Here is a 25,653-nt window from a genome sequence, read left to right on the forward strand (position 1 = left end):
GGCGGTGACGTCACGGCGGCGGGCGCCCGGCGCGGGGGCTGGCGCGTTCCGTTGCCAGGCAACGGGCGGGCGTGGGGACGACGGACGGCCGCCGCGCGCGCAGGCAGAGGCGGCGGAGCGGCCGAGGTGGGCTGCAGGCCGGACCCTCGCGGGGACCCAGGGCCCCGCGCCGCCCCCGCTCTCGGGGACTCCTGTGCTCCGGGACACGCCGCTGCGCTGGACCGGCCGCCCGGGCGCGTGCAGGAGGAAGCCGGGCCGCGGCTCCGGCCCCCTGCCCCCGGGCGGCTTGTGTCGGTCCCACAGCGACCCTGGCCACACAGCAGGCCTCCCGCGCTGCCGAGGAGGCCCCGGCGGCCCCCGGCCCCCGCCCGGTGCAGCGCTGGGCAGCCCCGGCACGGCGGTGTGGGTGTCTCCCCGCGGCGTCTATGCGGGCCCGGCGGCGCCGAAATGCAGGGCCAGCGGCGGCGGGGGGCAGGGCCCGGTCACGCGCCCCCTGTCTGCGGGTCTCCGCGCGCGGGCAACGAGGGAGCGGGCGAGGTGTCCCTCTACCGGGCCTCTAGAGACAGCGGGGCCAGCCCGGCGCCCGGGAGGCGGAGAGGAGCGGGGGCGCAGTGCGTGAGGAGCGCCCCCAGGACCTCCGGGGGCGGCGACGGCGTTTCCGCCTGCACGGTCAGCACTCCGGACCCTGGGGAGCACAGCAGCGCCTGGGGGGAGTTCGAAGGCTTTCAGGAATCTTCAGCCAAGTCTCCACACTTCTCCCAACCCTTTGAACTCCCGGACAGACACGCGGGACGCGGGCTGCAGAGCGCGGCCTCCACTCCAAAGGAGCGGGGTTCTGGCCAGCCTCAGCGGGGCGGGCCTGGGGCGGCCGGGACCCCCGGCACCTCCGCCTCCGAGGTATTTCTGCCAGTCCCCGTGTCCGCCGCCGCCGTGTGGCACAGCGAGCGCTCTACACGCCGCCGGCCTCCAGCTTCAGTGGGCTGGCCAGGCAGGAGGCCTGTTTCTCTCTTGGCCTTCGTCCTTGGCTGGCTGGCCTCCTGACACAGGGAAGGAACGAGGCTGCAGAAGGGGACCGCGCCTGGGGGGACTCGGGAACTGGGCCGCTTTCTGTGCCCACCCCTCCGGGGTCGGGCACATCGGCCTCGTCTTGCCTCCCCCCTCCTGAGGCCTCTACGATCCGTGGGCCCACCGTCCCCTCCTTAGGCCTCCAGCATCTGGCTGCCCTCAACCCAGCTGTGCTCTCCTGGCCTCAGGTCGGGCACTTGGGAGAGAGTTTTTTGTCTCAGCTGTCAGTCTGCCTGTTTAGACAGCATCACCAAGGGTCATGTGCAGTCTGTGTGACGATCGGGTGCTGGGGATGGCCCGGAGAACCCAGGCCTCATCCCCTGGGCGCCCTGCTCTGCCCTTCCCGACCTGACCAGGTCAACCTTTCCTGTGACTGCATCTCAGGCGGCTTTTTCTTGTTTTCCTCTTCCGCCCCTGGCTTCTCTTCCTCTACGGTCTCTTCCCAAGGGCTAACCCTGGATTCCACGAGAACAGAGGGAGTAAGATGAAGAAGGGACCAGAGGAAAGGTTCCACTGGTTCTAGGGACGAGCTGTGTGTTTCCCGAGCAGCTGGGCTCTCCCCAGCCTCTGACGGGCCCCTTTGTGCATGGGGCCCGCTCTGCTCGCCACTTGTGTTGGAAACAGGGCTTGTGTTCCAGCGTGATTAATAGGTCAGGGAACAATCTGAGGATAGTGTGAACTTTGCAGGAGACGCTAGGTGAATGCAGAAAACCACCCCCACTGACCTCAATATATACACCGTGCGCACGCACATCTCCAACAGCTCTCTGGGTTCCCAGCCCTGTCGGCTTGCACCCCCGCCCTCGCCCCCAGCCTCCCAGCGTGCACACCTGTCACTTCCTGCTGGATTTCAGACAGCCCTCATTTCAGGGCTTCACGCCCTGACCTTTCCAACCCCAGATCATCTCCCAGGAAATGCCACATTACTGTCGTGCGGGTAGATTTCCCAGCCAGTTAACACGCGGGAAACACATTTTTATGAGTGCCTCTTTCTCCCGTGTCTGACGAAGCTCGAGCGTTGCGCCCTAATCTCGCTGTCCCACACCCCATGGGAACAAGCGTGTCCTGTTTTGGTAACAGTAATGGTACAATCATCACACGTTTCATTTACGCCAAAATGATGTATTTGGTATAAGGTGATGTAATGTATTTTTTCTAGTCTTTTTTTTTGTTGTTGTTGTTAATTTATTTTTTAGAGAGAGAACACGGAAGGGGCAGAGAGAGAGAATTCCAAGCAGACTCTGCACCATCAGTGTGGAGCCCGATGTGGGACTCGAACTCACGATCCGTGATATCATGACCTGAGCTAAAGTCAGATACTTAACCGACTGAGCCACCCGGGCACCCTGTAATGTATCTCTTCTAACGCCCGTGTGTTTCTCTCTTCTTTTCAGCTCATTCTCAGCTATGAGGATGTTTTCAGGTTTGCTTTTCAGGAGGTACCAGTCCAGCAGGCAACTGAAGGTGTCTCCCCCTTAGACCGCCTCTTAGAAATGAGCAGTGAGGGAAAACTTGGCTGTGGACCTGGACACATACTGGGGTAATGAACTTAAATTGCAGCTAACATTTCTCATGGCAACTCTGAGTTTATGCTTCTGGTTGATAAAGCGGAACTTTATCGGGAGCCCGTCTCTCCTGAAGTCCCCACAACCTTGGGGCCATGGGGCCCTCACGGACAGAGGGGCATGTGGGTTGATGCTCTGGCCACGGTCCCTTCTCTCAGACCCACGTGTGGCCCCCTCCATCCCCATCAGCTCACCCGGGGCAAGGCGGGCGGCAAGTGCCAGCTCCTGGTGCCTCCCTGCACATGCTGAGGGTGCGGAAAGGACGGGGGCCTGGGCCGTGAGCACAGGAGCCTCCTGGGTGACCTGACCGAATGGTCCTGGGCCCCCAAGAAAACAGTCCAGCGCCCTGGAGGGACGTTCCTGACAGCCTGTGTGCATCTGGTGCGGAGCGGAAGGCTGGCCGCCCTGGGGACCGGCTTCCTAAAGGAGTCACCATGCGGTTGTTTGCAGAAGGCCGTTGCCTAAGGCGCGCTTCCACTGGGACTGACAGAGGGACGAGGGCCGCTCAGTGGGTGGTGTGTCCTGGCGGGAAAGTTTGAGGTCCACTGGGCCAAGGCCACGGCAGGAGGTGAAGGTCGGCGGGAGCTGGCTCCCCTGGCCCCTCCATGCCTCTTTGTCAGAGAGGGAGCTCTGCAGATAGGCCACTCCTGGGGTCCAAGCCGGTGGCTGCCCCCCCCGCCCCGCCCCGGGAAGCCCCCGCAGAGGCCTGGGGACAGAGGCCCGAAGCCCAGAGGGCTGTGACCACCATGGCCCAGAGGGCCGTACGCCCTGCGGACGTGGTGCTTCGCCGAGGTGTGGTCCGGGCCAGCAGGCAGGTAGAGGGGCCTCAGGTGGCAGCGTGAGCCTCAGACACCCAGAGGGCGGGTGGTCCCGGGGGCCAGGTCTGGCAGGGCTGGGCCCGGTTGTGGGATGGAAGGCGGGGGGTACCTTGGGGTGTGCGAGCAAGAGGACTACTTGGGAATGATGTGGGCATTTGGTGTAACCGCCCCTGCTGTGGTTCTCCGTGGGCACACCTCCCCTTGCCTCGTGGGAGCTGGGCCAGCAACCGGGGACGGCACGTGGTTGAAGGGGGGGCTAGAAATCGTGGACGGCACGTGGTGGGGGGATGGCTCGTGACCGTGGACGGGGCGTGAGAGACACCCAGGGGTTCGTCCCCTGAGCGTCGCTCTGCCCCTGGTTTTCGAGTGTCTCTGTGGCACCCAGTGCCTCTCGCGGTCCCCCAGCTGCTGAGGAACAAAACCAGAGGAGCACCGGGCTCTAGGAGCTTCCACCGCTTGGAGGAGACACTGAGTCGTGACGAGAAGTCAGGCAGCGCCAGGGGTGTGCTCTCAGGGGAGAAATAAAGCAGGAGAGGAGGGAAGGCGTGACGGGTAGCAGGTGTTGGCTGAATAAATGCCCGGTGACACGGCCTGGTGTTTCTGCAGGGGACACTCTGCTCTCAGGATTTGCAAAGGTCCACTGCCCGTCTTTGCTTTTCCTCTGAAGGCTTTCTCGTTACCTTTCAATTAATTTAATTAACGCATTTCTTTTCCAGTTCTGAGTCCAGGAGGCTCTGGGGAGCTCTTCAGAACACAGATAGCACATCCACTTCCCGATGGCTCTGGACCGAGTCCCGGTGCCAGGAAAACTTGTTGCTTGTTCTCGGAATGGATGCTGCCCGGAAGGTGATGCGGGTGTAGCTGTGACTCCGGGGGTGCAGCCGGGCTCTGCAGCGACCTGGCAGGCCATCCTGAGGCCACGGCCGGGGGGTAGGGGACCTTGTTGCCAGGAAACAGCAGGTGGGAGAGAAGACTCACTGGTTTCCAGCACGGTGGGGGGAGCGTGGAACGCAGAGGCAGGGAAGGGGCGAGATGGGTCAGTGCTTCGGCATTAGGCACCTGCCCTGCGCCAGGCTGACGGATGTCCCCGCGCGGCCCAGCCCTCGCCGCGCAGTGAGGAGGGGCTGTGGCAGAAGGCGATGACACACACGGCATGGTGGGGGGGCGGCAGGCGGGTTGGGGGGGGCTCCCCTGAGGAGGGGAGGGTGGAGGAGGGGGCTGGAGCTGCGGCCGGAGCGCAGCAGGCAGAGGTGTGAGGTTAGCCACCAGGTGGGGCCCTCGCACCTGAGCTGGGAGCCAGCAAAGCTGGAGCAGAGGGGCGGCAGGGGAGAGGCTGGCGAGGCCTGGGCTGCAGCGGGAGGGCCGGCTGCGAGTGAGCCAAGACGCAAATCGCACGCAGCAAGACCAATCTTTTGGCAGCGGACTGGGCAGAGACGCGTTTCCGTTTTTACGTGTTATGAAAATGTTCCAACGCGGGAAACCTAAAGGGCTCGCAGGCCTCAGCGAAGGCAGGGCCTTGGGACCCGAGGCTGTCCTGGCCGAGGGGCCTTGTGGGGCCGGCCAGGAGGGAAGCGAGGGGCCCCGAGGCCACCCTGGCGCTGTGTTCGTGCGAGGAAAGCGGCCAGGAGGCCGGGGAAGGGGGCGGCCTCCTGAACCGGAGGCTTCGAGGTGGGACAGCTCCAGGGCTGGGGGCTCGCCCTGGAGGTGGCGGCGAAAGACTTGACTTGAGGAGGTGGAGGGGCCCTGCAGTCCTGGAGGGACAGGGTGGCCCTGGGCCGGGTGCCAGCAGGATGGGGACCAAGTCACCATGTGGCAGTATTCCAGGGCACTGTGCCAGAGGGCTCTGAGTTACCGAAGAGAGCAAAGTGGCCTTTTAGCTTCCTTCTCGCTGGCTGACACTGGTTTGTCTCACTAGGACCTTTCTGGAGACCTGGGTCACGTTCTGGAACGTTCCGACCTCCAAGAGCCTGAAGAACTAGGTGTGCGCACGGTCTGTGCGCAGCCCCGCAGGGCCCTGGTCCACACCCAGGTGAGCCGGCCCCTGGACAGGCCGTGGGCCGTGCTGGCCGCGTGGGTGTGTGTTGGCACTTCCCACCTAAGTGCCGCGGACTCGTGAGAAAGGCGCGTTCCCACAGCCTGGGCAGGTGCGGCCGGTGGGGGCAGGTCTCCCAGGGGAACTGGAGGGCGGCGGGTGGCCGCAGGGAAACCACAGGACGGCCAGGCTCCACCGGGCAGCAGGTTGGGGGGAGGGGGGGAGGGGGCGGGGCCAAGCGGCGGCGGGGGCGGGGCTAAGCCTTTCCTGGGAGTGAGGGCGCCTCTGCTCTCCTCCGGTACCAGGAGCTGGGGCACCGGTGGGGTCAGCTCGGCAGGCCCCCGGCCCCAGGCGGGCAGCGGCACACGGGGGACAGTGCGTGCTGGGGAGGGCCGGATGGAGCGCGGGAGAGGGCGCTGTCGCCTGGTCGCACGGGCCATCTGCAGCAACGCCCAAGCACGCTGGTCGACCTGCTCTTTGGACAATGCCACAGGGCAGGAGGCAGGGACCATCTTAACAGCAGCGAGACATAGAAGCTTCCGCAGCGGCACCACTCACAGTAGCCCACACGTCCGCAACAGGTGCAGGGGGAGGTTCACAGACGCTGCGGGAAACGCGCGGGAAGGGCCCGACACACAGCACAAGGGCCTTGTGACCCCCTCGTAGGAAACGGGCCCACGGCTGCTTGGGGGGGCCACGGGCTGGGGTCGTAGAATCACTCGGGTCGAGGAGGCCCCATGTGGCCCTGGCCCCGGCACACAGCCTGGCCGTCCTCCCGGCGTGGTGCCCCATTTGCTCTGCGGGAAGCCAGGGAGCTGTCGGCGGCGTCCCGTGCGCGTTCACGTTGACCGGGTGAGGACAGGAGAGAGAGACCCGCGGGGCGGGGCGCAGCAGGCCGGCCCCCGAGACGGCGGGTCCGCTGGCCCTTCCACACCCTGACCGTGCCCCTCCTCCCACGCCAGCTCTCCGGGCCCTCCGGCGGCAGACAGGGGAGCCTGACTGCGTGGAGCCTCTTTCTGAAGACCCCCTTACGCAGCAGCGGCCAGTACGTCCCAGTTCCACGGAAAAAGAAGATTTTCAGTCCACGTAACCTAAAAATGACCTTGTTTAATAGTAACGTTTGCTAAGACGGGAGTCCTTGGTATTTTTATGAGAAAGTGTACATTTTCTTACTGGCGCAGTTTGCTACTGGAAACCAGAACTATTTTGTGGGGGAGTTTCTCAAACCCCAAGTCGGTTTCCCGGGATCCCTGTGCAAACCACTCCCGCGCCTACTGGCGCACACTGGGGTCTGACCGCTTTAGGAGTATGTCCTTCTGCAGAGCTGTCCCCAACAGGAAGGAGGCACCCCACGCCCCCCAGGAGCTCCGCCCCAGCCTCACATGAACCCGGGTGGCACCGGGGATCCTCTGCCTGGTGAGGGACTCCAGGTCTGGCTGCCGGCAGAGCACTGCGGGGGGCGCACCCGGGTGGCCTGGCTCTCGGTGGGGGGTGTCACCAGGAGACAGCCGTCCCAGCGCCCAGGAAGCCCTGAGTGTGTTTCGGGCGCACCTTGGGCAGGGCCCACGTGGCAGGAAAGCCAAGCCGTGGTCTCCCCAGAGCCCCTGGAGTGCTCACCTGGACCACTGCCATCCAGCGGCCTCTCTCTGCATCAGCCCTCCTCTCCAACCCCGAGCAAGCGAGCGTTCTCTGGTTCTGGCAGAGGCACTGAGTTTTGTAAAATTTTATTAAATAAAATGGCCTGGATAAGCCCATGTTCCCGCCGATTCATCTGCTGTGTGGGTCTGTTGCCAGAGTCCTGCCATCTCAGCCTGTGCCTGCCCGGAAGCCCCGGCCCCGTCCCTCTGCAGAGGCCTGGGGACCCCAGGCTGGCAGAGAAGACCTTTCTGTCCCTCCAAGGCCACACTGGTGGCCGGGAGACCACAACAGGGGGCTGGCCTCAGATGCCAGCTCCGTCAACCCAGGTGTCAGACCCAAAGAGTGAGCAGTGGGGACACACTGCTCAGCACTGGGGACATGGTCACTGGTCAGCAGTGGGGACACACTGGCAGATGTCACCTGTCACGGGGAGGACCAGCACAGTGGGTCCTTGGCCACCCTCCGCCAGGCTGCGTGTGGTTTTGAGGTTCATGTTAAGGGGGAACAGTTTTGTTTCTTTTCAGTGCCTGGGAATCTGCCCTGATTTTTTATTTTCAGCCAGAAAAAGGCACAGATGTCCTCACACTGCTTTCACCAAAGGGCAGAACCACCTTGGGGCCTCCTGGGGCCCTGCCGTCATCTCCAGCCTCTGGTTAAAGTCAGACCTGAAGCTAAAATAGGCCATTCTGCGTCCTGCCTCCTGCCACCCAGAGTCCCTCTCAGACGCGGGCACTGAACCCCCCATGCTGCCCCCCGCCCCACTGCCAGTAAGCCAGCGCCTCACAGACCTCAGAAAAGTGACCGCCCCTGAGCCCCAGCCAGCCCAGCGTCCGGGTCCCCGAGCCAGAGGGAGGGCTGTCCCTGTCCCTGGGTCCACGTGCAAGTGGACACCAAGTTTGGCTCTGGTTCCCTGTCCTGATGTCTGGCCAGTCTGCTCAAGCTGGGGGCCTAGTCCCCTGACTCAGGGACACCCATCCCAAGAGGCTGCCACTGTCACCCTGACCAGAACATGCCCCATTCGCTACACAGTCAGGGTTCAAAATAATCACAGAGCTGAGGACACACAGGAGCCTACGGTAATTAAATTCGGTGCCCCCAGGGGCGGGGCAGGACCCTGGGGTGGCCGCCCGGCCTGCTGGCGGAGTCTGGGGTCTCGAGGGCCAGCACCCAGTAGGCCTGCGGCTCTCAGCCCTCGCGGAGGGCTCGCAATGGTAAGAGTGGGTGTAAGGGGGGTACAGCCTGCAGAAAACCCCCAAGTAGAAGCCAGCCTCTCAGAAGTGGGGGCCAGAAACCGAGAGCCCCCTCTGGGAGGAGTGGCGGGGCCGGGCCCTTGCCCTGGGCGAGGGTGGTCCGCCAGGGCCAGGAAGAGCAGTGGGGTGGATGGACCTGGGACGGGGGCAGAGGGAGCGTCCGGTGATCTGAGGTCATGGCGCCCGGCTCGGAAACAGGCTGACGGCCAGCGCCTCACCAGTGCTGCCCTGTTGCCACCTCGAGGCCCGGGTGACACTCACCGAGCTGCCACGGGGCCCAGACCCAGCCAAACGGCAGGTGAGGAGGACACGCCCCACCAGGAACCTGTCGGGCTAACTGTGAGACATTCCAGTCTCTGCTCCCCTCATCCAAACGCCCGGCACTCGGGAAAACCTCGCAAGACGATCCAAATGCAACAAAACCCTGATCCCCAGTCAACGGGAGCAGAAGCAGAGAGGGCCAGGCGGGCAAAGCCAAAGACCGGAAAATAAGAGGTAGGGATCCAGCGGAAAAGCGGGCCACACGCGAAAGACGTGGAAATGATCAAACAGAAGAATGGAGATGCCAGAAGTCAAGGCCGTGACCTCGAGGGTGAGTCCTTCTGCAGGAGGGCCCAGCGAAGACGGGTCACCGGGAAACATCCGGGCAGGACGCAGACCAGAATGGGGAGGAAGACAGAACCGAGTGTCCGGGGTCTGCGGGGCGGACCAGGAGTCGGAGCCAAAGGGGAGAGATATTCGAGGATTTAATGGCCAAGACCTTTCCCGCAGGGAGGATGCGGGCGGGCTCCTCAGGTTAAACTGAATGAGGATGGAGGTGCGGCACCCAAACGGGGCGGCGGGAGGGACAGCTTGGAGGGGACGGCCATCGTGCGCGCGCGCATCAGGGAACGAGGCCAGCGTAAGAGCCACCGGCCGGGCTGTCACGTCAAGGTGCCGGAGAGAGAGAGCTGTAGGCTCGAAGAACGGACACGAGAGCAGAAGCCACCCAAACGGGGAGCGGCGACGACGGGAGCCAAGGCCCGTGCTCGACGCAGACACACAGGAGGTGACCGGCAACCCCCCCCCCCGCCAGCCAGCAGGACAGACCCTCTCCGACCCTGCGCTCCACTGCCGGACCCGAGCCGGGCAGAGCGGCGCCGGTCCCTTCCCGCGCGAACCGCCACCAATCGGTCCCCGCAGTTCAGGGGCACGCGGCACCCCGGTGACGGAGCTCCACGTTGCGGGGGCCGGTGTGGAGGAATTAGTGTCCGTCTCCTCACCGCCACACGGGGTTGCGGTTCTGAGGTCTAGGATGTACTCACCGGCAAGATGTCTCAACATCTCACATCTGCTCTAAGAGTCTTTGAGGAAAAAGCAGAGAACGAAGGTGGCAACCGGTCGCCACTGGCAACAGGCACAGAGGCCGCCGGCCCCCCGACTCGAGGGTGCGTCCTGTCCTCCAGGAAGGCCTTCCTCCGCTTCCTCTGAGACCCCCGTGGCCTCCCCGCCCCCCCGCCCCCCGTCGCCGGGCCCCCCAGAGCGTGCTGTCCGCACGAAGGAAGACAGGGGGCCGAGGCCCAGGCTCTGGGCCCCGAGTGCAGGATGCAGGCGGCTTCCGCGGGAGGTGTCCTACGGGACGGGCAGGCGCCAGGGGTGACACCGTGTCTCAGCTGTGTCTCAGCGGCTCGGGCGCTAGAACAGTTCCTTCCGACAGGGCTGGAGGCTGGAGACCCGCGGGGCTGCCCTGGTTCACGGCCAGCCGACTTCACCCCTTCACTGTGCGCCTCCAGGGCGGGGGGGGGGGAGGGGGACAGCGGGAAAGCACCTCCCAGAGGCCCCTCCTGACGCCATCACACCGGGGGTTAGGCTTCAACATATGAATCTGGGGGACACGAACAACAGTCCAGGACAGAAAAGCAAACCCCAAGCCACCCCCAGGGAATCACCCCCTGGGTGCCTCGCCCAACAGGCACACACACGTGCACACACACACACACGTGCATGCACATGTGTGCACGCTCACCAGGGTGACCCCCGTACCCACTGGGCGGCCCCCACAGCATGGCCATGGGGCAGGGAGCTCACCCACGTCTCCATCCTCACCATGAGGCCTGGGCTTTGGGCACACAGGCTCCGGCTACAGAACTAGGCCAGGCCCCTGATATTGCCCCACCCCTGACCTTGGGGTAGGTGAATCCTGGGACACAGGGTCAAGAGGCACCCCCTGCAGGAGGGCGCGTCAGGCCACAGGCCACTGACTCAGGGTGCCCGGCAGCTGCTGGGGGCCACTGTGGACCCAGGCTCCTCTCCTTGTTTTCCTGCTCTCCCTGGGAGGATGGTCTTGGTGCTGATGACCACCTCCCTGACTCAGAGCGCAGAGCTGCACGGACAGGTGGGGTGAACACAGCAGCCTGAGCGTGCTGCGGTCCCCGCACCTTCCTCCTGCAACGGTTATAAAACACGTGACCATGTCCGCACTGGCGCTTACAGGGCCTGAGTCCTGCATTTACGTTAGGTCCGTCCTCAGCAACCAGCCACCTGCCTCTGCTCCTCAGCGGAGAAGCTCAGGTGCTTCTAGGGGAGTCGGGGTGTCCACCAGCATGACTGGGATGACCGAGGGCCAGCACCCCCCCCATACTTGGCCCTGCCCAGGACAGCCAGGCCACCAAGCACCAGGAGGGAGCCTCTGGAACGAGAGCGGCAGCTGGGAGACCATCAGAAGAGCAAAGGGGAAAAGGGCGCTGGTAAGGGCTGGGAGTTCAGGGTTGGCTGTCAGGGAGGTGGGGGCCCCGAAGGCCCTGCTTGGCTCCTCCCCTGGAGTGCACCATGGTCCACATTTTCAGAAAATGCTACACTTTCGAAAGCTGGGCAGACAGACACTGCAACTACTACCAAGACCGAAAAATAAAGAAATGATACAGGGGCGCCTGGGTGTCTCAGTAGGTTGAACGTCTGACTTCGGCTCAGGTCATGATCTCAGTTTGTGGGTTCAAGCCCCACGTTGGGCTCTGTGCTGACAGCTCAGAGCCCGCAGCCTGCTTCGGATTGTTTGTCTCCCCCTCTCTCTTGCCCCTCCCCTGCTCACTGTCTCTCCTGCTCAAAAATAAACGTTTAAAAAAATGCTATACAGACACAAAATACTAGTTAACCTTAAAAATAAAACTGCGGTTATTTTATCAGCAAAAGATGGATTTACCTGGGAATAACAGAATTTCAGTACAACACAAGCAAGCTCTCCCCCAGAGCCAAAAGCAAACCCCGCGGAGGGGAGGATGCTATTTTATAGAGGAGCGGCAGGTGGGACGGACTGTTGTAAGCAAAAAATCCATTGGAGTAAACTGGGAAGTATGAAGTGGGAAGTATTGAGGTTTCTCATTGGCTGAGCCGGGACAGTCTCTCATTTGCTGGGCTATGACCATCTCTCCTGGGCTCAGCTGGGACGGTCTCTCATTGGCTGGGCTGTTGCCAGGGGAGGGGGAAATCTTCCTTCCTCCTGCTGGGAGAGTAACACAGTATCCATGAGCAAGGCGCATTTCTTCCCATTGGGTCTGCAGCGGGCAAGGAATGGTGGCCGTGAGAACTCCCCCTGCTGGCCTCCTGACTCCATCCTAAACGAAGTTCCCTTACTAATTTCCACATTGTTTCAGGTTTATTGGTTATAAAACACATACACTCTATTTTCCACGAGGCAAAAGTACTTTCAAAATCGGAAGGAAACAGCAACCCGTGGGATGTCGCATCCCACCACTGGCTCCTCCGAGGGCGCTGCCCTTGCTCCTGCCCGGGGAACTGGGAGAGAGGAGGGGTGCTGAACCAGAAGCCTGTCTGCTCAGCAAGGTGAAAATATTTAACACAAGCGAAATAGGTAATCCAGCCGAAAAAGATCCACTCGAGGATTATGCCGTGGCATAACGAAGCAGATAATAAACACACTTCCATTTTGTTTGTTGGATCGTTTTTTAATAAAGTGATGTATACACGACTGATATTAAAGAATGGTCCTATGCATGAGAGAAAACAAACCTTTTTGGCTAAGGGCTGGGTAAGGAAGAAAAAGCATGAGAAACAGCAACTGGGCAGGGGTGGGACGGGGTGAGCGCAGTCTTACTTGTAAACTAGTGAAAACAATACAGAAGGTCTGGCCACTCCCCGCGGCCAGGGCAGGTTCAGGGGTGCAGACACGGTGCACCGGCGCCCACTTAAGTGGCACCGCCCCACCAACCCCACCATCGACTGCCCTCGGGACTGAGAAGCCATACATGGCAGGAGTCCAGACTTCCTGAGTTCTGGACTTAACCGGACTTAACCTTACAGTTCTGTCCCAGCACTAGTGTCACCTGGCACGCGGCAGACTCCGTGCACACCAGTGTGGCTAGTGTTGACCTTAAAATAAACGTCGGTTATTTTACCAGCAAACTAGGTTGATTCAGGAATAACAGAACTGTGACCTGGGAGAAGCAAGCTATGGGAGAACCACAGGCAAGCCCAAGCAACCAACGGGAGGAACGTCACTTACGGAGGAAGGAGGGAGCCGGGAGGGCTGCTCTGAACCAAAGTCCACTGGAGAGAAGCGGGGTCCAGGGTGACGAGGGCTTCTCTCTGGCTGAGTGGTCGCGGGCCGTCAGTTTCTGGTGGGAGAGCAAATGTGCATCTTTTCCCGTGGGGGCTGGCACCGACTCCTTCCCGTTCAGGGGTCTTCTGTAGGGTCTGTGACCGGCAATTCTCGAGGTCCGCAGGTGCGGAGCGAAAGCCCCCTTCTGGCCTCCTGACTCCCTTTGAGCGGAGTTCCCCTTGTTTAATGTTCACACCGTCGGGGGGGGGGGGGACTCTCGACAGCGGGGGGCACAGGGAAAGCCCAGTGGCGCTGGGAACACCGCAGGGGCACGGGAGGGGCCGCGAGGGTCGAGGGTCGGATCCTCTGAAGGCACCGCCTCAGGCCCCGCCCCGAGGTCTCCGGTGGACAGGATGGGCCCTTCTCCAACACTTACATATAAATAGGCATAAATAGACCCCCCAGAATCCGCATGGGATTCTAACGAAGACACAGCCGGCACAGTGGAGCCGGTAAGGACACTGGAGACTAAGAGGCACTGCTCCGCCCGGCGAGGACGCGGAGAAGGTTCGCACCGACCTGAAGTGGAAATTCATGACACACGTGCGCTACACGGAGCTGCCCGAAGTTCCACCCGAAACAAAGTCCTTATTTAAACCTTAAACAATGAAATACACCAACTGCAACTGTTCAGGTTATAAGTTCCTAGTGTAGCAGCAGAAAACGTTTATAGGAAAAATATACTTTGAATAGCTGACAAAATCTAAAAAAAGTATAAAAAGTTTAAAAAATAGATCTTAAGACAAAATATTGCCCCAAACATATAAAACTTAATTTAAAAAACGTCACCTATCTAAAATTACACAAGGCTGGACACCGAGCCGGGGACGGGCCCCGCACAGAGCTGCGGCGGGACGGAGGACAGAGGGGCCGGCACCCAGGGCGCCGGCCGGCGGGCATCAGGCCGGCTCGGGTGGCTGGCCGGAAGGAAACTGCCCGGCCCGCTGGAGGAGGACAGAGGGCACAGGGCAACGGGACGCTGTTCTGGAACGTTCTCCCCGTCGCAGACACACCAGGGGCCGAGCCGCAGACGCCCAGGCCACGCGCTCCGGAGGCCGCAGGGGCCCCTCCGCCACGAGTCCCACGGGGCCCGGCCGCCCTCTCAGGTCTCCACCAGGATCTCCACCGCGTGCTCCAGCTCGCCCAGATCCGACCTGCAGGTGGAACTGGGGGGCGCGGCGGCCGCGGGGGCGAAGGCGGGGAGCCCCGGGCCGGAGGGGGCGCCGCCCACCATGCCGGTCAGCACCGCGTCCAGGTCGTAGTAGGAGCTGTCCACGTCCGAAAACAGCTCTTCCACGGACCCGGGGGTTTTATTCTCCAGCGTTTCAAATATGTGATCCAGCGACTTCTGAAAGCCCCCTCTGCCCTCCCGGGGGCCGTCCAGTCCCCAGGGGCTGCTCTGTGGGCGCCTCGGGGCCTGTCCCGGGGCCGGGTCTGGCAGGGGGCCGTCTCCCTCGCCCTCCTGCTCCCGCCCCGAGCGGCACAGGATCTCCGTGGAGACGAGGCGGTCCAGGGGCGCCCGCCCTGCGGCCTGGGGCGCCACCACCCGCCAGGTCCCGTCCTGGGTCATCTCTTCCTGGATCTGCCGGACCGTGTTGGCTATGAGGACCGAGCGGCAGAGGTTGGGCTCGACCAGCATGTGGCACAGCTGGAGCTTGACGAGGGACATGTCCAAGAGCGACTGCCGCTGCAGGGTGTAGGAGGGGGCGGCCGGAACGCCCGCCACGCCCCCGTCCGCGTCCTCCGCGTCCTCGGCGCTCTTCCTCTTCAACCCTCGTGCGAACATCCTGCCCTGCGGAGAGCGAGGCGGCCCCGATTAGCACGTTCCAGAGTCCCCCCCAGACACCCCCCCCCCCGCCCCGACTCGGTCTGCAGTCGTCAAAGGTGGGGGTTCGGGCGGGGGCTGCCGCGGCCACCCCTTCCCCCCTCCGTGAGCGTCCTTAGGTACCTGCAGCACGGCCACGCCCGGCACCCTCTTTAAACAGCGAGAAGGTGCAACCTCCAGATCATTTCTCCCCGAGGGCCTGTGTGTCTACAATTCCTCCCAAATAAAAAGCCTAAAACACTAAGTAACCCTAGCTTACCCACCCCCCCAGACTACTTCTCCCAGAACAGCAAACAGGTCGGACTTACCCACAGTCTCTGAAACTCTCTACCGTTTCCACCACAGCACCTGGCTCACACTTACTTGAATCAGCGGTTTGTAAACAGGTGAATTAAAGCGTTTACCACCAAAACACACGAAAGAGGTTTCACTCACTGCTGGTGGTACAGAAGTCAAGGTTTTTTTGTGGCGGCAAATACAACTTTTACACAAGTTTTTTCTCTCATCACTTTTGTAAAAGTCACTTACTTAGAATGGATGAGTACACTGAGAATGAATGTAAGATTAGGTCAAACTACAAGATAACCTGTGAGGGGGCGGGGGGGGGGGGAATTAAGTGTCTAGGGTTCCTCTGTGGCAAACCACTGTATCTCTTTGACTTTTTTTTTTTTCTTCGAGAGGAGTGGGAGCAGGGGAGGGGGCAGAGAGAGAGAGAGGGAGACAGAGAATCGCAAGCAGGCTCTGTGCTGTCAGCGCAGAGCGCGAAGCGGGGCTCGAACTCACAAACCGCGAGATCGTGACCTGAGCCGAAATCAAGAGTTGGATGCTTAACCAAGCAAGCCAGCCAGGTGCCCCCCGCCCCCCACGTTTAACTTTTAGTTCTCTTTTCAACCAACTCTAAAATCCCAAACCCGGATGACAACCGACTTCATTCAGGGCCCAACAAAACTCACTCAAGTGGCCCGAGTTACCACCAGGACTCTGGGCTGCCTCTCCTGCTGGCCCTGCACGGCAAGGGTGAGCACCACCACGGGGGCAGCCGGGAGCACAGACGCACAGCTCGCAGAGCTCAAGGCACCACATCGAGCACCCGGCTCCCTGGGGGCCCACCTCCCTCTCCTCAGGGGTCCTCTGCAAGCCCGAGACGCGAGTTTGTGAGCTGTCGGTCCAGCAGGGGCCTCTCACGCCCAGGCTGGACTCGGGGCCAGCCTCGCCGGGACGGTCAACAGCGGCCGCAGACCGAGCTAGACACACATCACAGCAGGAACCGCCCAGAGAGAGCCCTTATTCATACCTGCTCTGAAAGACCGTATGTTGAGGACGGTCGCTAGATCCATCCAGGACCCCAACCCTTCCCTGAAGCAACCAGCTAAGAAAACAAAGACAAACTCACTAAAACGGAGAGGCTGGAAGGGGGAGCCAGGACCGCTCACTGTCCGATCCCAGGAAGAATCGCCAGTTATAGGCCCCGCAGGGAAATGAGCCCACTGCCTCCCCCACAAGGACCTGAGCACCCGTGCCACTCAGGCAATGAGAAAGTCACCACCCTGAACTCCCGCTTTTCTCCTCCTCCTCCTTTACTCCAAACTACCTCCTTACTCTCCTTTGCTGGATTTGCCTATGGCTTTGAAAAAGCTTGCTTGTCCTGTTAACTTTAAAAATAAAACTTCCAGGACACCTGGGTGGCTCAACTAGTTAAGGGTCTCTCTCTCTCTTTTTTAATGTTTACTGATTTTTGAGAGAGTGTGAATGAGCAGGGGAGAGGCAGAGAGGGAGACACAGAATCCGAAGCAGGCTGCAGGCTCTGAGTTGTCAGCACGGAGCCTGACGCAAGGCTCAAACCCACGAACCGTGAGATCATGACCAGAGCCGACGTCAGATGCCCAACCGACTAAGCCACCCAGGCGTCCCAAAGGTCTGACTCTTGATCTTGGCTCCGCTCGTGAGATTGAGCCCCCAAGTCAGGCTCTGTGCTGGGCACGTAGCCTAATAGTCCCTCTCTCTCTGCCCTTCTCTTGCTTGCACACGCTTTCTCAAAACAGAACAAACAAAAAACAACAACAACAACAAACCTGCCAGTTATTTCACCAGCAAAAGATGGGCGTATTTGGGAATAACAAAATTTCAATTGGTATTTTTTTTTTAATGGGGGGGGGAGAAGAGGCTAGGGAATGGGGTTATTGTAAACAAAGTCTATTGGAATAAACTGGGAATTCGAAGTATAGAGGCCTCTCATTGGCTGAGCTGTGACCATCTCTCATTGGCTGAGCTGGGACGGCCTCTCATTGGCTGGGCTGCAACCATCTCTCATTGGCTGGGCGGTTGCCGGGGTAGGAGGAAACCTTCTTTTCTCTTGCTGGGACACTAACAGGCAGTACCGGAGTGCAAGGTGCATCTCTTCCTGTTGGGTCTGCAGTGGCAGTGACTGTGAGAGCTCCCCTGCCCACCTCCGGATGCCATTTGAAACGGCGTTTCCTTCTACTATTTTTCACACCTGGAACTGCTATTCTGTTATTCCCAAATACACCCATTTTTGCTGGTAAAATAACTGACTTATTTTTAAGGCTAACACAGCCCAGGAAGTCAGACTTCTATCTCCAATGACAGGCCAGGAAGCCAATGACTTCTGTCACAGTTGCCCCAAGGAAAGGACTTTAATAACTGAGGGCTTCCCTAATACTTGTCCCCACTTCCTAGAAAGGCCAAACGTGCTCCCCATAAAACCACCAGGGCTCCTTGCTCCCCCAGCCTGCAGGCCCACCGGGCCCCGGAACCCTGTTCCAGGAGGCAGTGCTGCCACTCGGCCGTCTGTAGCCAAGTGCAGCTACCCGAGTAGCTGCAAGCCAGGCAGTGACCCACTCCCTGGCTGCAACTGCGTCCAGTAAACAGCTTTTGCTCTTCTCACATGGGTGCCTCCATTTGTCTCCGCAGCTCATTGTCGATGGTTGAGAAGAGTATCAGAAAGTACAAGACAGGGGGCCTGGGCAGCTCAGTCAGTTAAGTGTCCGACTTTGGCTCAGGTCATGATCTCACCGTCTGTGGGTCAAGCCCTGCATCTGGCCGTGTGCTGACAGCTCGGAGCCTGGAGCCTGCTTTGGATGCTGTGTCCCTCTCTCTGCCCCTCCCCTGCTCCTACTCTCTCTCAAAAATAAACAAATGTTAAAAAAAAAAAAGAAGAAAATAGAAGACAAAAACCACCCTGGCCCCACCCCTCAGAACCAGTTATCACGCAGGTTCTTAGCATCGTCCTAAGCACATTCTTCTCTGTGCATCTGAGAGCTCGTGGCGAGTTCTGCTTTCCTGCTGGTCACATTTTCCATGTCGTGTAAAGGTTCACCATCACCTCCGACGGCCGTGCGTCGCTATGAAGAACAGAGCCTTGTTCCCTGACATTCACACTGCTCACAGTGATGCTACGCTCTAACCCTGGATGTTGGTATTTGTAGCACTTGATTCTGGAGTTTCTACGAGGTCTTAAAAAGGTAGGGGCCGTTGTAAGGCTCATGATGGACGTTATCAAGCCGCTCTCTGGGAAGGCCGAGTCAGTTCACCCTCCACCAGGTTTTTCTGTATGGTTCTTTCACAATCGCTGGAAGCTCCCCTTCACCTTGCCCATTATCCCAGCTCCTCCTCCGTGCCTCTGCCATTACCCTGTGTCACCACCCCAGACGTAAACATTATTTTCAGATTCAAAATAAGCAAGTCGAATGGGTAAACTGTGGTGTGTCTGACAACAGAACGCTCCCCAGCAACAAAATCCACACTCGTCTATGCAACAGCAAGGATGGGCCTCAAACGCTATGCCCAATCACAAAGCAAGACCAAAGAAACAGGTACCGTACGACTCCACTCATGTGAACTTCTGGAAAAGGGAAAGCTAACCTAAGGTGCAAACTAGCAGAGGGGCTGCCAGTGGAGGAGATGAGATTATCCAGAACTCTCCAGGACGACGGAAATGCACCCTATCCGGACAGGAGAATGGCATTCGTCAGATTCACTGAGCAGCACAAGTAATAACTGTTCATTTCACCGTATTAAGCGATGGCCTGATAAAGAAAAACACGTAAACGAGTTGACGGGGGCAGGCTACGTTAATGTGAATCCCAACCATTTTAGACACTGCCTCCCATGTATCACTAAGTGCCTGGATCAGCATGCTAGGACCAGTATATGCTCAGAGTCACTCGAATTACTGGCTTCAAATGGGCCAAATCCTGAGCAACTGTTAGGTTTTGTTATACTCCGTACAAGAAAATGCTGGCAGACTTGCGACTTGAGAAGGACTTCGAGGGCAGCACATGCAATCACAAGAGCCACTGGGCTGCCACCAGAGCCTGTGGCAGGGTGATGCGTCAGGCCGAGCCCAGAAGGCGGCCGGGGAGACTCACCCTCCTACGTTTGTGTCTGGGACACAGCACACAATATGGTTCTGAAGGCAGTGGAGGTGAGCCCACAGATCCCCCGGCTGGACTGGTCCAAGCCCAGCTTCTTGGGCAGCCCATGACTATGGCCTGGGGCGCCTGACCCTTTGAACACAGGACGCGAGACCCCAGACTTCCCAGGCTGTCCTAACTGCAGAACCTGACTCACCATTAAGTGAGTTTTACTGTACCTTGGACAGTAAAACCTTGGACCGCGAGTAACTTGTTCTGCAAGACCAGTAAACATTTCGAATAAATTTTAACTTGATACACGAGCGGCGTCCTACGATATGAGCAGTACGTGCCGCCAGATGTCACATGATCACAACTAGCCAATAGTTCTCTCTCTCTCTTGCTCACTCGCTGTGGGATTGTGGGTGATCATCTCCCATGCTCAGACGCTCGGTCTCAGGCCGCGGTGTTTGGAAGAAATCAGTGATTTTTCAGGACGTTGGAAGGTGCCCACAACTGGCACTTGTGTATTTTTGTCACTTCAAAGCACCTCTGGACCGTCCTTTGCTTTTCCATCCAAGAGGGAGCTCAGGAATGCTTTGCTTCATTCTAGGTCATCGGACAGGTTCTTTGTTGAAGTTGCACGGAAGATTCCACGGAGCCAACAGAGAGCAGTGATTCCGTCAGTGATCAAAGTCGTCCTACACAGCAACCCTCCTCTCTTGTGCCCCTCACACCAGCCAGGAGGGTTTTCAAAGGGCAGGTTAATTTAGCTTTGTAATCTGCATTTTATTATGTTGTATTACAGCACCGTAACCATTTTTATATGAACATATTTGGGTTGTACAACGAATCATCTGAGTTTCCGGTATTTCTTATGGGGAAATTCGCTTTGCGATGCAGGTGCTTTGGATAACAAGCATGTTTCCACAACAAACCTCCGTATTACACACCTCTGTCCACTCCAGACAGCCAGAAGGTCTTGCTGAGTCACACCCCATCAACTCCTCAGGGTCAATGGTGTTTTGCTCAAACCCTCCTGAGCCATGGACAAGCAGGCCAGCAGTGTCAACCCCGTGGTCAAGGCACAGCAGCCTCCAGAACAAGGGGTGACCAACAGAAAAAATTGAAGACGACAGACTGAGTGGTTCCATGTGGCAGGTGGAGCCAGGGAGGGGTGCTGTGTCCGCCCAATCAGGGCCCCCTCTCCAAGACAAAGGGGAGCCTGGCCTGGTGGACCCCTCACCCTTCCTGGCCAGTGGCCTCTCCTGCAGCTGCTCTCACAACGTGTGGCCAGCAATCTCGAGGCCGGTGGAAAATGCAGATCCCCAGACTCCGAGCAGAAGAGCTGGGGCCGCAGGGGACAGACTGCTGAGACCTGCTCAGACCTGACCCTGCACCACGACCTTCAGCTCATGGCACTCAGGTTTTTCAGGCAGACCAACATGAACTCTCCGTTTCTGGCACACGATCAGACTGTCTTTGAAATACCTCACCGGAGGAAAATGGGACGACAGAGCAAGTGTGGCAAAGTCTTGAGAAGCGCTGCTTGGGAGTCCAGCTGTGGGTTCATCATCACCGTCTGAGGCTTTCCTTCAGCAATTACTAACAAGCGAATTTTGGGGACTTTTGCGACTTGGAACGATACACAGATTCCCTCTACATGGAATATGTCCCATTAGCAAGCTGAAAAAAAACTTCCCAGCCCTCTTCCCAGGATAAAACCTGCCATTCTACCTCGAAAAAAGTCATAACTGACTTTTTATTCTGAACTTCAACTTCAATTGTAAAACGTGCCAAAACTTGAAAATAAAGAGTAGTTATATGCAGGACGTTGATGAGACATCAAACTTAATTTTGTAAACAGGCAATTTCTTTCTTGTTTTAAAACAACAGTTAGCTCGGTCCTGCTGTCCTGTGCATGCGACATAAAGGCCACCAGAGGAGGAAACAGTTGGGAAACCCTGGATTTGGACCAGCGCATCTCCTGGCAAACTGTGGTTACCTGGTAACCTGGTAACCTTTCCCTGGCGATCCTATTTTGCAGACAACAGGCTTTCAGAGAGGTGGACTCAAGCTTGCCTTTGACTAGTGGAACAGTTTCTGATCCCTTTCCTAGTCCCAGCACCACCCCACACACCTGAGTGCCACCGCAGGCAGCCACAAGGAGCCGACTGAAAAAGAGTTTCCCAACCGGGGTCTGGGAACCTTCCTCTTCCCACATCCCACCCCGCCCTTCCCCGATGCCCGCCTCCACTGCCCACGCAGCTAGAGCTGGATAGCACAGGGGGCAGGCGCCATCAGCTCCTTGAAACTCCCCTGCCAGCTTTAAAAGAAGCTGGGTCTGCTACAGAACGGGGGGCAGAAGCCATTGCGAAATATCCCCAGCGTTCCTTTTTCAAGCAAGTCAAACCCAGAAACAAAGGAAAAGAAGTGAAAGTGGACCCTCCCGGGCTGCGGCGGACCTCGCTACCCTCCAGGGCTCCTGAGCGTGGTGCCCCGGCTGGGCCATCCTGGAAGGGCATCAGATTACTAGCGGAACCCGTGCTGCCCAGAGGACCTGGGATGAGGCACCAGCACTGCGCGGCCAGCCACCCACTCACTCCGTGAGGAAGGCGGGCTAGGAGGAAACCCAGGAGCGCGGGCATCCCGCACCACCGGGGAAGGGGCGAAAGATGAGCACGGACGAGGGCGAGGAGGGGAGCGCGGGGACTCTGATCAGGGCTGGAAACTCAAGTCGGCCGGGCTCCCCGCGCGGACCCTTCCCAAGTCCAAGGCAGGAAGGCAGCGGGGGCTGCCCTCGGAGGCCGCACCGCCCCAGCGGCCCCGCCGACCCCGCTTCGCGCTCCCCCTCTTAAAAAGCCCGCAGCGTGATGAGAGCCGGGGAGGGGGGAGCGCAGGCAGTACTTTCGGACGCCAGTAGCGCAGGGCAGCCGGCACGAGGGGGGATTCCCAGGTGGCGGACGGCCCTCCGGGCGGACGGGCGGGGGGAGCCGGCGGCCCGCGTCGCGCCCCCTCCCCGCCCCCGCGACCCCGGCCTCCCTCCGGGGGCCCGCAGCCCCCACCCCGGGCGCCCAGGCCCGCCCGCCGCCGCACAAAGCCCGCCGCCCGCGCCGAGACGCTCACCTGGCCGCCGCCTTCCGCGCCCGAGCCCGCCGCCGAGGGAGGGGCGGGGCCGGCGGGGCGGGGCCGGGCGGGGCCTCTCCGCGCCCACAAAGGGTCGCCATGGCGCCGGCCGCCCCGCCCGCCGATTGGCCGAGTGCGGGGGCGGGGCCTCCCGTTCAAACCGCGGGCGGGGCCCGGCGCGCGAGTTCCCGCGCGGCCGCGTTGGCCGTTGGGGGGCCCGCGTCCTGGCCGCCCCGCCCCCGTCCGCTCCCAGGTCTCCGCGCGCGGCCCCAGCGCGCCGGCGCAGGGCCTTCGGGGCGGGGCGTGGCGGGAGAAGACTGGGGCTGGAGGGGAGGGTGAGGGGACTCGGAGCAGTGGGCCTGAGGGGGGGGGGGGGGACGGGAGGGTTGGGTGGGAGGAGTCAGAGCCGTGGGCTGGAAGGGGAGGGAAGGAGAGGGTGGGGAGAGTCAGAGCTGTGGGCTGGAGGGGGGGGATGGGAGAGGGAGGATGTGGAAGCTGGGGGGAGGCAGAGCTGTGGGCTGGGAGGGGAGGGAAGGGGGGAGTCAGAGCTGTGGGAGGAGGGGGGAGCAGCAAGGGGCAGCAGCTCCCCCCCCACCCACCCAGCCCAGGTTACTGTAGGAACTTCCCGGGTTTCATGTAAGAAGTGAAACCATGAAAGTCCAAAGCAGGGGAGGTTTTTAAAAAATTTTCTCAGGGGAAAAGGTAAATAGAGGAGCAAATCCTGACTGTTAATTCAACCAACATTGCTGTTGTGCAGGCCAGGGCTGCAGTTACAGGCAGCAAAAGCCCTTCTGGGGCTGCTGTGTCACGTGATGGGGGGGGGGTTGGCTGTGAGTGTGGTGCCCCTCATGCTGTCAGGAAAAGCCAAGGTGAGGTGGGCACCCTAGGCACACGGGCCTCTGGGAAAAAGGGGGCGTGGAAGAGGGAGAGAATTCTGGGCTGGAGAGGAAGGGGGTTTAAGGGAGGGGGTGAGCTGGAGATCACCGGAGGGTTGTGCGGAAGAGGGGCAGGTTCTGAGGGGGGCTGGGAGAGCGTCGCTGTGGAGAACGCATCTGGGAGGGGGAGAGGGGAGATGTAGGGAGGCCGCTTAGGGTAGGGCAGCCCTGGGGTGGGGGGACTACGGGCTGTGACCAGTGGGACTGCACAAACTTAAAATGTCCGTTTGTCAAACAGTGGAAAGGCTAGGGGGAGATTTTGCTCCTAGCCATATGCCACGCGCCCCTTAACACACGTGAAAGCAAGGTGGACGAACCAATAGAAAGTGGGCACAGTTCAGTGCCTAACTGGTGAAGAGGCCGGTGCTGGGCCTCAGAATACGAGCCGAGCATATTCGACTACCCTAGATGCCGTTCGTGCTATCAGATGGGCAAAAATCAAACATCTCTGGAGTAAGGGTACCCAGAGCCACCACTCTTTTTCACCCAGGATGTTCAGCATTACATGAAAACAGGCAGAGCTCGACACAAAACCAAAAAATGAGGGGAAAACAAACAAAAAAACCGCCCACGTAATACTAACAGGCTCACGGGTGATCCTGATACTGGAATTATCAGAGGTTTAAAAACAGCACTCATTCTCTCCATGAGAATTAATGACAAGGAGAACTAGGATGTATTAAGAGGACCCCAACGGAAGACGTAGCAGCAATCTTACACGAAGCGTTCTGGAGAATCAGGAAGGAAGTCTTCCCACCGAGAGGGCCGACATCGCCCCGATGCGAAAGCTTGAAAGGGTGGGGGTGGCAAGAGGGAGGGAGCACAGGCCGAGCCCTCGTCAACTTCCCACCAAAATGTCAGCAACTCCAGCCCCGTGAGAAGACGACCATCACAGCCACGTGAGGGTCATTCCGGCGGACAGAAGGTTAACGTTCCAAACCAACCAAAACAATTCCCGACGTTAATAAAACGCAGGAAGAAAAACAGCTGAAAATCTCCATAGGTGGAGAAGAATCACCTGATGACATGAGCCCACGTCCGTGATAAGACACGTAGCAAACTAAATATACAAGTGCAAGGTTAGGAGCAGTGCACGATGCCACCCTCACTTCCGACATGCGCTGCAAGTTGGGGGCCGCCAGGACCACCGTGAGTTCAATAATTCAGTACAAAGACTCACCGAACTGGTTGAAAGTTATAGTCGCGGTCTATTACTGAAAGTGTGCCCATTAAACTCCTGCAGGGGAAGAAGTTCATGGGGCAGGGACCAGGAGGGCCCCACGCCTGGGGCTTCCACACCAAGTGATCTGAGGCCCCCTCCCTGTATTCTGCTCTGTGGTGTGGTCCCTGCACCCCCCTCCAACACTCGCCACCGCAGGCAGGACAGCCCAGGGGTTTCGGGATCACCTCCCGGGACCAGGGGCAAAGAGCAGACCCCTCCTTGGGCAAGGCCCGTATTTCTGCTACACAACAAGGGGGCTCACTCCATCGAAGTGAAGTGCATTTACAAGAACCTACAGGCAGTGCCGCGGTGACTAGTGGAACAGTGAAAGCTTCCTCCTGGGATCGGGAGTTAGGGGCGGATTTCTGCTCCCACACTTCTACCGGACGTTGTGCGGGGAGGGGGCTGGGGGTGGCAAATAGGCGAGGAAAAGGATTTGCAAAGAACTGGAGTCATTATTCCCAGAAGATCGGTTTTCGAATGTAGAAAATCCACAGAACCTCCTCTTAGCCTGGAGCGCTGCCGAAACCAGAGACCCCAGACTGGGGACTGAGACCCTCGTGATTTGCGTTCTCACAGTTCTGGAGTTTGGAAGGCCAAGGGGAGCGTTCGGCCATCCAGGTTTGGTTTCTGGTGTCCACGACGGGACAGGAGTGCCCGGAAGGGGACTGGAAGGAAGAGAGGGAGAGCTTTTCCTGTGCTGAAGCCAGCAGCCCTGCCTTCCCAGCTCTTTTAACCTTAATTACCTCCTAAAAGCCCTGCCTCCAAAGACCATCACACTGGGGGCCGGGACTTGGACAGAGGAATTTGAGGGAGACACAATTCCGTCCATAGCAAATCTCCAGGTGATGGATCAAATGAATAAAGATTTAAGCATGACCATCAGATAATCATATTTATACACGCAAGTAACAGGCCACTATAACATTCTTTAGGGGCGCCTGGGTAGCTCAGTCAGTTGAGCGTCGGACTCTTGATTTCGGCTCAGGTCATGATCCCGGGGTGGTGGGATCGAGACCCGTATTGGGCTCCGTGCTGAGTGTGGAGTCTTTAATGTTTTAATGGTACTGTTGCAAAGCACCAAAAACATCGGCACCAGATAAATCTAACTACAGATGTGTAAGAACCGCCCCTGGAAAGCGCAAAGCCCTGCTGGGAGGTCAGTGGCTGTTCAAGTTGGGGAAAGTGGTGGGGCCCCCGCTGGAGACTC

General features: G+C 59.4%; 2 protein-coding genes across 3 annotated transcripts; one reads left to right on the forward strand and one right to left on the reverse strand.

Moving 5' to 3' along the window:
* Positions 1–24: 24 nt before the first annotated feature.
* On the forward strand, positions 25–7,243 carry CLBA1 (clathrin binding box of aftiphilin containing 1). Its single transcript, XM_045452178.1, has 5 exons — positions 25–897; positions 2,460–2,605; positions 4,165–4,294; positions 5,364–5,477; positions 6,443–7,243. Exons 1-5 carry the CDS (start codon positions 448–450, stop codon positions 6,605–6,607), a joined length of 1,005 nt encoding a protein of 334 aa, XP_045308134.1. The 5' UTR covers positions 25–447; the 3' UTR covers positions 6,608–7,243.
* Positions 7,244–12,288: 5,045 nt separating this feature from the next.
* On the reverse strand, positions 12,289–22,482 carry CDCA4 (cell division cycle associated 4). Of its 2 annotated transcripts, none has more exons than XM_045452180.1 (2): positions 22,287–22,482; positions 12,289–14,754 (listed from the first exon to the last, which is right to left on the reverse strand). In XM_045452180.1, exon 2 carries the CDS (start codon positions 14,746–14,748, stop codon positions 14,065–14,067), a length of 684 nt encoding a protein of 227 aa, XP_045308136.1. In that variant the 5' UTR covers positions 14,749–14,754; positions 22,287–22,482; the 3' UTR covers positions 12,289–14,064. The 2 variants fall into 2 exon arrangements, with proteins under 2 accessions (XP_045308136.1, XP_045308137.1); XM_045452181.1 differs by lacking the exon at positions 22,287–22,482 and adding an exon at positions 16,082–16,513.
* Between the last annotated feature and the right edge of the window lie 3,171 nt (positions 22,483–25,653).

The sequence above is a fragment of the Leopardus geoffroyi genome, chromosome B3 (assembly GCF_018350155.1).
Source record: "Leopardus geoffroyi isolate Oge1 chromosome B3, O.geoffroyi_Oge1_pat1.0, whole genome shotgun sequence".
NCBI classification, from domain to species: Eukaryota; Metazoa; Chordata; class Mammalia; order Carnivora; family Felidae; genus Leopardus; species Leopardus geoffroyi.

Bases quoted from the DNA above. Each gene is read 5' to 3' on its own strand.
- CLBA1 (XM_045452178.1), top strand. From the start codon at position 448: ATGCAGGGCCAGCGGCGGCGGGGGGCAGGGCCCGGTCACGCGCCCCCT. The intron at 2,606-4,164 runs GTAATGAACTTA...TTTCTTTTCCAG, and splicing joins GGACCTGGACACATACTGGG to TTCTGAGTCCAGGAGGCTCT. The intron at 5,478-6,442 runs GTGAGCCGGCCC...CTCCCACGCCAG, and splicing joins GGGCCCTGGTCCACACCCAG to CTCTCCGGGCCCTCCGGCGG.
- CDCA4 (XM_045452180.1), bottom strand. From the start codon at position 14,748: ATGTTCGCACGAGGGTTGAAGAGGAAGAGCGCCGAGGACGCGGAGGAC.